The sequence below is a fragment of the Colobus angolensis genome, unplaced genomic scaffold, assembly GCF_000951035.1.
Source record: "Colobus angolensis palliatus isolate OR3802 unplaced genomic scaffold, Cang.pa_1.0 Scaffold103, whole genome shotgun sequence".
NCBI classification, from domain to species: domain Eukaryota; kingdom Metazoa; phylum Chordata; class Mammalia; order Primates; family Cercopithecidae; genus Colobus; species Colobus angolensis.
The window spans coordinates 765,193-775,988 of NW_012111253.1; the positions used below are offsets into that span (position 1 = coordinate 765,193).

The window sequence follows — 10,796 nt, forward strand, 5'->3', positions numbered from 1 at the left end:
AACACTTGTTGTTTCCTGATTTTTTAATGATGGCCATTCTAACTGGTGTGAGATGGTATCTCATTGTGGTTTTGATTTGCATTTCTCTGATGGCAGAAATTGTTAGTCTTAAATGCCAGAATCTTTGTTTAGAAAAAGAAACTGAGTAGCCGCTTTAAAATAAAATACAATCTATTCTAATATACCAAATTGCATTTTTGTCTTAGAAATATCCAAATTGATGTAGATGTCAATAACATCTCCATTATGTGTATGTCAATAAACATCTCCCAGAATACACCCATTCCCTTAGTGTACGTTTAATCTCTGGAATTCACTCTGCCATACTTAGAATGAATCATTCTCAGCTGTAAAGAAATCCTGGGTGCATTCAGCTCAGTGACTTAACAGCTCATTCCTAAGACCTCAGTAACTGCTAAGGAATTAAGATGTGTGCCTCTATTCTTAGAAGTCAGGTTCGATTCAGTCCTACAAACACTAGGACTTCACTGGAGTCTGGGTTCAGGGTAGGTAGCAAGAATCATAACCTTAATTGCCCCTTAGAATTTTCTTGCTCTGCACTGTGTGTGTAACTCCAGACATTGAGAAAGATCACTACTCTTTATTTCAGACTAATTAGAAAAGGCAACATATCTGAGGTGTAAATAATAAATAGGATTTTATGTCTGCTAAGTAGGGTAATAACAGTCCTTTTCTACCATCGATTTATCAGCTTATGTATCTTATGACTTCAGAGTATATGTAGAGAAATGGCAGTAGGGGATGAGAGAATTTTAGTATCCCCCTTATGAAAAATACATTGAAAAAAATGGGGAAATTGGGAAGAGTCTTAGTGACTAAGGGAGAGGGAGCAGCTAGCTACAAAAGGATGCAAGAAAAGGAATTAAGAAATAGGATTGTGTCCCCTCCCCCCCCCCAAAAAAGAAATAGGATTGTCCTGAAGATTGATAGACCTATGGGTGTTATGTGTATGCATGTATGTATATATACACTTATATGTAACATACAAATATGTATATTGATCCAAGTAAACAAAGTAGATGTGTGTGTGTATATTTACATGAGCACCCTAAAAATAAGATACATTAAATATTTGTTCATCTTTTGTATGTCAATGAGTGATATTTTTACCTTATTTTCTATCTAAATTAAGTTTCATTTGGATGCATTTTTAGATTACTAAGTGTGCTTGCACTATGAAAGCAATATTGTATACCACTTTGTATTCAGGTAGTTTACGTAAGAATAATAGGATATTCATTCATTCATACTGTTAAAAAACATTGGGAAAAACAGTTCGTAAACACCATACTTTTAACATGAAATTCTAATCGTACACATTTGTGGTTTTTTGGGCAGGTATATTTTGGAACTTCACATCCAAGATACTATATCTCTGCCAATGTAACTGGTTTCAAATGTGTGACAGGAATGTCTTGTTTAATGAGAAAAGACGTGTTAGATCAAGCAGGAGGACTTATAGCTTTTGCTCAGTACATTGCCGAAGATTACTTTATGGCCAAAGCAATAGCTGACCGGTAAGAACTAAATTAAGCCATAGTATTTTTATTACGTAACTTCTGTTGGTTTATTCTTTTTGTTCAACCTGTAGATTAGGGCTTTTTAATTTAATTTTATTTTTTTGCTAGTAAGTACAGAATAGATCAGTTTGAATTTTTTTATTTTTGTTTTTGAGGCAGAGTCTTGCTCTCTCACCTAGGCTGGAGTGCAGTGGCGCAATCTTGGCTCACTGTAGCCTCTGCCTCCTGGATTCAAGTGATTCTCGTGCCTCAGCCACCAGAGTAGCTGGGACTACAGGCATGTACCAGCACGCACAGCTAATTTTTTTATTTTCAGTAGAGATGGGGTTTCTTTATGTTGGCCAGGCTGGTCTTGAACTTCTGACCTCAAGTGGTCTGCCCACTTTGACCTCCCAAAGTGCTGGGATTACAGGTATGAGCCACCACATCCAGCAGATCAATAATTTTAGAGAGTAATTCATATTCTAATTATAGAATTGTAGGTATGTACTAATGAAGAAAGTAAATGTTCTGATTCCTCTGCATTTTTCAAATTAATGTGTTTTAAAGTGATTAAAAGGAAGTTTCTTTGTGATTAGAATTTTTACTATATAGATATAAATTTCTGTGTTTTAGAAGAGTTAAAACTATCAGTTATTTTTATTTATTAAAAATAAACCAGTAGGTGAAAATTTAAAGACTATCATTTCAAAATTTGAAATTTGTCAGTGAATTATACGATACTTTGCTAAGAAGCCACTGAAAAATTCATATGACTGACTTAGCATTTCTCTGTCACAAGATACTTGTTTTGTTTTTTTTGAAACAGTCTCTCCCTGATGCCCAAGCTGGAGTGCAGTGGCACAATCTCCGCTCACTGCAACCTCCACCTCCTGGGTTCAAACAAGTCTCCTGCCTCAGCCTCCCAAGTAGCTGGGATTGTAGGCGCCTGCCACCACGCTCAGCTACTTTTTTGTGTGTGTTAGTAGAGGCGGGGTTTCACCATTTTGGCCAGGTTAGTCTTGAACTCCTGACCTCACGATCCACCCGCCTCGGCCTCGCAGAGTGCCGGGATTACAGGCGTGAGCCACGGCACCCAACCTAAAATACTTGTTTTTAAAGGGGATCACTGCCTTGTGTGAGAATTTTTTTTTAATTTTTAAAAAACTAAAGTGTGTTTTAAATAAAAATTCTGTCGTGATTGTGTTAATGTGGTTCGTGGTTTCCTGGTGTCTCCCATGAGACCCATAATGCCACTTTCTGTTTACATGTCTTGTTGAATATTCACACAACTTTGTTTGTTGTTTGGTTAGTAGTCATCAGAGACTCATCTATTAAATATGGAACCTCTCTATTGTTTTTCCAAATGACTACATTTTAAGTTTCTTAAACTGGAAAGTAAGGAGGGTACAGTTTCTTCTAGTTCTTAGATGGTGCTGTCATGGTCTAGCGTAATTGCTGAAACATCCATATGTATGGTAGACCTTAAGTAGTGTGCTAATCCTGAAAGCTGGGCTCACCCTCCATCCCGGAAATTGCCTGGTCTTTATAATGATTACTGAATGCATAACCAGTTACGCTTGCATGTGTTCATCATAACTTACTTTCTAATTGTCTTAATTTTCAGAGGTTGGAGGTTTGCAATGTCCACTCAAGTTGCAATGCAAAACTCTGGCTCATATTCAATTTCTCAGTTTCAATCCAGAATGATCAGGTAAATCAACTATTTTCTTTTTATACTTCGTTAAAAGGAATGGTGGGGTGGGGTGGGGGGTTAGTAATTTTTACAGGTTTAATGTAGTTAAATAAGTATACCTAAAGGTTAGATTTTTGTTTAGTTCCCAAAAATAGAGTTTAACTTCTGTGTTTAAGATAAATTTAATGTCTAAATATATTTTATTTGCTGTATAACACTGAAAGCACTCAATAGAGAGATGTTGAGACTGAATTTTTTAATATGCTGATCTCTATTTTCTAACTTTCTATACTGATTAAATTTTATAATCTGTATTCATCAGCGCGTAGGCCATACAAATGAATTTATAGACATTTTTCTTTGACATCCTAGACAAAAATAGAAAAGAGAGTCATTAAAAAAAAAATTTAGGTTGTGTGTGGTGCTTCACACCTGTAATCCCAGCGCTTTGGAAGGCCAAGGCGAGAGGATCGCTTGAGCCCAGGAGTTTGAGACCAGCCTGGGCAAAATGGATGAAACCCTGTCTCTACAAAAAATGCAAAAATTAGCCAGGTGTGGTTTTCATGTGCACCTGTGGTCCCAGCTACCTGGTGGGGATAAGGTGGGAGGATCACTTGAGCCTGGGAGATTGAAGCTACAGTGTGTGCCACTGCAATCCGGCCTGGGTGACAGAGCAGAACCCCATCTCAAGTAAAAAAAGAAAAGTTTAAAAAGAATGGCCTTTCTATCACAAGGTAAAAAACTGATTATTTGGGGGAGAAAAAAATGGATTTGTCTTGTAACCAGGATGTTGTTTTAAAGAAAATCCTTTTTGTTTTTCTAGGTGGACCAAACTACGAATTAACATGCTTCCTGCTACGATAATTTGTGAGCCAATTTCAGAATGCTTTGTTGCCAGTTTAATTATTGGCTGGGCAGCCCACCATGTATTCAGATGGGATATTATGGTGTTTTTCATGTGTCATTGCCTGGCATGGTTTATATTTGACTACATTCAACTCAGGGGTGTCCAGGTATGTGGATAGGCATGAAAAGGTTGGCGGTCACTTGGTGGAACTAGAACTATTTTAATTTAGAAAAAGTTGAAGAAAACCTATCTGAGCCATTCTTCAGCTTCCCATTGTAGGTTAGTCTCAGGTTTGAACATCAGTTTCTCTAGTGGGATGTTGACACAGAACTTAAGTTGATTTGCAACTTTCTATTGGTTATACAATCACTTTTATTAAGGTTCTAAAAACATGAAGTTAATTAAATCGGTGAGTATTCAAACTAATCATACATTAAGATAGCAGTTATTTTAATGCGTCTTCTAGTAACAGTTGGCATTTTCTTGAATGGTATAACATGGCAGTTAAATTACATACGGAAGCAGACTGGATTTTACGTAGTACACTTAGAAAAGTGAAATCCAAGAATTTAATTTTTTTAACCATGTCTTTAGTTTGACAGTGAGTGAAATTTAAAAAAATTTTTTTCCATTCGTAGGGTGGCACACTGTGTTTTTCAAAACTTGATTATGCAGTCGCCTGGTTCATCCGTGAATCCATGACAATATACATTTTTTTGTCTGCATTATGGGACCCAACTATAAGCTGGAGAACTGGTCGCTACAGATTACGCTGTGGGGGTACAGCAGAGGAAATCCTAGATGTATAACTACAGCTTTGTGACTGTATATAAAGGAAAAAAGAGAAGTATTATAAATTATGTTTATATAAATGCTTTTAAAGATCTACCTTCTGTAGTTTTATCACATGTATGTTTTGGTATCTGTTCTTTAATTTATTTTGCATGGCACTTGCATCTGTGAAAAAAAAAAAAAAACACATCTGTAGTCTTGGCCAAATGATACACTTTATTTTGTGGAATAGAGAATCAAGAGAATTGGTTCTAGGAACCTGGGTTTGTTCTTCATTGTTGTTTATTTTTTTAAAATAAATAAATCTATATATAGATACTCTGCAACAAACACTATGACAGTATCCTTCAGTAGAGAAAGTTTCTTATTTGTGAGTACACTCTTTTAGAACATTTACGGGTGGGATGGCAGCAGCTTTGCTTTAGGGTTTAGAAGAGACTAGAAGGAATGACTATTCATGTCCAAAGTGAATGGTTTTGTGCAGTGAACAACACACGGCGAGGTACTAACTGAGAAACTTTTTCATGCTTTATGCCTACCTCTTGTAGTTGTTGCAGAGCAAATATAAATTGTAATAAGGTAGCTAGGCCTTGCAGAAACAAACAAAAACTTTAAAAAAAAAATAAAAGAGCTGGAGTCTAGTATTTATATGAATCTGTGAGAGATACTTTTTTTGGTCTCACTGCAATGAACCAAAAGTGGCTGAGTTTGGTTTTTAATTGTAGCCATGTATTGAAGGCATCTTTTTGACCAACTCTTGTTGGTTCTGTCTTGAACCATTGTTAATCACTGTGCTGTAATTAGTATAGCTAAATCTTTTCCTTCCTTGCTCCTGCCCCAGCCCACTCCATCTTCCCTTAACATTTTTTCAGGGGGGGATTGGGAGTGGTTTTGTTTTAGTGTGAGTGGATGTTTTGATAGTTGTAAGGAAAAAATGCATTTCAGACACATTTCACACATGAGCTATTTTCTTACACAGTATGTCTTATTGTTAATAAGAATGTAATTTCATGATACAGGTATTTAATATCTTTTTTAAGTCAGTAAATATTCTAGCCATCAATAAATAAATTGCAGTAGAGTATTAAGAGGGGATAAGATGAGTTTACTCTTAAAATTAATCAGTATCAAACTAAGTCTACTGTGTGTGTTTTTTTTTTTTTTTTTTTTTTTACTATTATAGTTAGTCTAGTCTTATTTAAATTGGATTTTTGTATTCCAGTTTATATGACAAAATAGACTAGATCAGTGCTGGTTGTAAATGCATGCTGTACCCCACTGTTTTCTCCCCATCATGCCGCTAAACTTGCTCACCAGGTTGTGCTTATCTTGTGGTGAACTGGACTTGTTTTTGTTTTGTTTTTGTTTTTGTTTTTTTTAAAAAAAAAAAACAAAAATGTAAGGGACAGTGCATAAGCCTTTTCTTTGTTTAGTAGTGGTGTTTTGCTTTTTCTTCAGGATTGGATGGCATGTTGTCCATAGGAATGCCTACTGCAGGGCTAATACTGGCAATATGGCAGCTGTAAATTCTGAGTTATTACAGTCTCCATGTCAAAGCATAATGTGTAGCATATTAGCAATAACTACATATTTATAGAAAACACTTTTCACTCTACTGAGCCAATTCATTTAATTGTCAAATGTCTATATCCATGGTTTAAATGGCAACATATCTATAAGTATGTATACACATTATATTTAAGCTTTTCTCTGGGCCAAACTGCTTCATCCTTTTTTTTTCCTTTTTTTTTTTTTTTAAGCCTTATGATGAATTTGTTTGAAGGGCATTTTCTTTATGAACAAAGGCTTGGATGCATATTCCTTTCTTTCTGTGAATGGGAATTGTTCCCTGAGGAAAGTTGCACAGTTAAAACCAGTCTGGTTGTGACCCACTACATGTTTTGTTTTTAATCACTATGACCTGAGTTGAACTTTGCTCACCATGTTTGTACTTGTTGGTCTGTTTAATGAAGTTTGGTTGATGCCATCCTTTGCACTGCCGAAGTCTAAACTTGTGTATTACTTAGCTTTCTGCTGATCTCATTATGGACAGTGTAACAACAAAACCAAAATGGCTGGACAGACTTCTTGTGTTTTGTAAATATAAAATAGGACAGTTCTGTAGGTTTGTTCAGTGTGCTAGTGGAGTATTTCCTTAATGTAAAGCTTCACTTAAACAGAGTGGTTCTTTGTTTAGCAAGCTTGGAGTGATGATAAAATGGTAAGAAATAATATAAATGTTGAAGAAAGCATCACAACAGAACTATAGGAGTCTAAATTTAATAATCTTTTAAAAAAAACATTGTCTAGAATATATACCATGTTTTATTATTTAAAATCATTGTCTTAAATGTTTGTTCAAAAAATAAAAATTTGAATACAATCAAAACATTAGCAGTAGTATATTTTTTTGTTCTTTTCTTCTATATTTTTATAAATAGCATGTTCCAGCATTCACATCAGAAGTATTAGAAGAGTTCTGTCAGGTATTCCTTTTGAAATCTTCCTTTCACCTGAGCTATTGGTAAAATAAATAAGGACATAGGCAGTCCTGTGACTTAAGTATGTCTTTTCTACATTGGTTGCCTGTTAAAATCACCTGGAGAACTTGTAAAAAATATATATATGTATACACACACACACCCTGGACCCTGTACACCACAGACACATGGACACACACACCCTAGGCCCTGCCCACATAGATTTTGGTGTAATCATTCTGGGTGAGGCCTGAGCTCTTCTACCTGTGATTCTACTGTGAGAATGGCTGGCTCGTAATGACCTTCAGAAAAGAGCCAGTGGTCCTTTGGGCCCCTCTTCCCCAGGCTCACAACTTGAACTCAGTCTTGTAGATCTTACCACTCTAATGGCTAGGAAAGGTAAATCCAAAGGAAGGAATGGAATGGCATTATTACTTGAGACCCAGATGGGAGATGAACCTTACGTACTTTCCAAGGCCGGGTCCCTCCCAAGCCGGAGGCCTTCACAGGCCTGTTTTACCACCATCCCATGAGAAAAGAATGTTCTTAACTGGAGAACAGATCTAGGGTAGAAAGAATCTACTATCAGCTGAATATCTTTGTCCCTCCATAGCTCGTATGTTGAAACCTAATCCCCAGTGTGAGGAGGGTCTTTCAAGGTGAGGCCTTTGGTAGGTGATCAGAGCCCTCAGGATTGATGCTTATAAAGGAAACCCCAGAGAGCTTTCTTGCCTCTTCCGCCACGTGAGGATACAGCAAAAAGGTGACCAGCTATGAAACAGGAAGTCCACTTTTACTAGCCACTGAATCTGACAGGGCCTTGATCTTAAACTTTCCAGTCTCCAAAACTGAGAAAGTTTTGTTTATAACCTCCCAGTCTGTGGTATTCTGTTACAGGAGCCATAAGAAACTAAGACACAATCTAAAAGGGATCTGGCCCAGTAAACAAACTGATTCCTTCTCATTTGTGTACTTCTAACCCTACAGTTTAAGAAATGATCAACACAAAGTTGATCAGTATTAGAATTTCATAGCTAGGTAGATCTTGGAGATCCCTCACCCTTATTTTAGAATGAAGCTGAGACACCCACGGTGAGAGCTGTGACCGTAGGGTTAGGTAGACACGGCGCTGGTGGCAGAGCTGGGAGCAGCCCCTCTATCTGGCCTCAGTGTGGTATATTTCTCCACTGGATCGCATTGTTTAAATTTACGCCTACACTAGCTTTAAAATTTACCTAGACCTTAAGGGGGAAAGAACAGCACAGTTTTAATAACCATCTGTATCCTAACTCTCAAAAATGGTTCTAGAGAACCAGATTCAAACCTGTAGAACAAGAATGTAAATTACTATAAAGCTCATTTAAAGTGAAATGCTTTACATACATGATTGATAGAGAAGATTAATACACACCACAAGACTGTGTTCATGAGAATGAAAATAGTTCAGACCTTCTGAAATTTATCAGGATCTAGTACTTGAATTATTCACTTACTCATTTCAAGTTATAGTTTATGACCACATCAACTTCATTTCGGTGAAAAGAGACATCGCAAAAATGGTGAGCACCTATCTCTGCAAAGCTGCAAGGATATGTGTTTAGTTGGATAATTTGCTTTAAAAATATTGATACCTAGAAGAAAGTTTAAAATCACTATCTCAGTATTTTCTAAAAACAGAAATACATATCTTTAAGGGATCCCTGAGCAGCTAGTTGCCTAAGAACCAAAATGTGCTAAGCCTTTCATATGGCCCCTCCTCAGTTCTGGGAGAAATTGGCAGAGACTGTGGGTGTCTGGAATGGTTTCATGTGGTTGTGCTGTTTAATCATCATTTAGACATCCATGCTAATAGCATGGACTTGTAATTATCTAATTTAAACAATTTAGGGATATCATTTATTTCTCTACAGGACTGAGAGTGTCTGCGCCCCTCCCCTGCTGCCTGCACACCTCCCATTGCAGTCATGCCACCTTTGTTTCCCAGCCTTTGTCACCAGCCATGAAACCGCTATCATTTCCCCTCATGACTGGCCAACACCAGGCCAGCCTAAGGAGCATACTGGAGAAATCCAGCAGACTATTTATTGTGCAGCTCTGGAGCAGGGGAAAGGAATGGGTTAGAAGTGGTGACTTGGGAGTAATTTCCCTATAGGTGATGGCTGAGACAGTGACTATAAGCAAAGTCAAAGTGTCAGTGGGTGACAACTAAGGACAGAATCTTGGGGACCTATTTAGAGAGACAATGGAATAAAAACATCTAGGAAAAGAGGCTGCCAAACCTGGTGTTCAAATGAGCTTTTTGGTAGCTATGGGACTTTGAGAAGCTTCCTTCATCTTTCTGAGCCAAGCTTTCTTACCATGTAGAATGGAGATACTAAAGCACCTTCTGAGGTGGTAGAGATGATTCGATCAGGTCATGTACGTAAGCATAGGGACAGTTAGTGCCTTTTTCCTCCAAAAGAAGGAATAGTAAAAAGTGCCACAGTAACCTTGGAAAGAGATTTCAAGAAGGAAGTGGTCACGGGAGGAGCCATTGACTGTAAAGTATGGGAAGAGGCTAGTAAACTCTGGGGCAGGAAACTCCCTGTAGAGTTACCAGCGTAGGTCTCCGCCACAGTGAATTGTCTCAGATGTTGATAGATGAAGTATCTGCGTGGGAGTAATACAGCTTCTTTATGAATGATTTTTCTTGTTTTACACAATGATACATTTTCTACAGTGAGAGACAAAGGGGTGGGACTTTCAAAGCCAGAAATTGCTCCTGACCCTGAGAGCACCCATATGACTCTGATGCCAAGGAAACGTTTTAAGAAAGGCAGCTCCCAGGAGGCCAGTTCATCAGAGTGGAAGAAGCAGAAGTCAGAGGCTTTAGGTTTGGCTGCATGTAAGAAAGACATGAAAGCTATGGGCGCAGATAATTTGGAAACTGCAACCACGATGCATTTCCACCCAAGGTCCCAGTAATATTAAGACAAAAAACAACCTGACTTGAATTTGCGAGAAATGTCCTAAGAAGTTGGGTCAGTAAGAGATGATGAAGGGGAATTGCCCATCCCCATCTTCCAGTCTCCTGACTTTATCCTAGACCGTCTCCCAACAGCCTAATCAGCATCCTGGAAGCAGCTGTGGGCACCCTAGCCCTGCCCAGTCTGTCCTTTTTCATTTTGTTCTGATTCACTTGTTTTTGGTTATATTGCTTGTTTTACTTCCTGCTTTGTCTCTACATTGACTTGGAGCTTGACTTCTGACTTCAGTTTCTTTCTCTGACCCCATGTTCCTCAGCCTTACTCAAAGCCCAGGAATATGTGGTCCTTAATTTTCTATTCTCATTTCACATCACCATCTCCAGCCTGAGCTCTCCATCCCCAACCCAGTGGCTCACTCCCAGCAGCTGACTCTTTTCCATGTGGAACCAGAGCTTCCTTGCTCCCATGCTGTTTCCTTGCCCTGAAAGTTTCTCT

General features: G+C 37.9%; 1 protein-coding gene across 1 annotated transcript in view; it reads left to right on the plus strand.

Moving 5' to 3' along the window:
- Nucleotides 1–7,244, plus strand: part of UGCG (UDP-glucose ceramide glucosyltransferase) — a 38,334-nt gene extending 31,090 nt beyond the window's left edge. The window contains exons 6-9 of the mRNA XM_011941752.1: nt 1,360–1,538; nt 3,148–3,234; nt 4,040–4,229; nt 4,702–7,244. Of these exons, the coding sequence (XP_011797142.1) occupies nt 1,360–1,538; nt 3,148–3,234; nt 4,040–4,229; nt 4,702–4,872 (627 nt within the window). The 3' untranslated portion in view covers nt 4,873–7,244. The remainder of the gene's footprint in view (nt 1–1,359; nt 1,539–3,147; nt 3,235–4,039; nt 4,230–4,701) is intronic.
- Nucleotides 7,245–10,796: the final 3,552 nt, after the last annotated feature.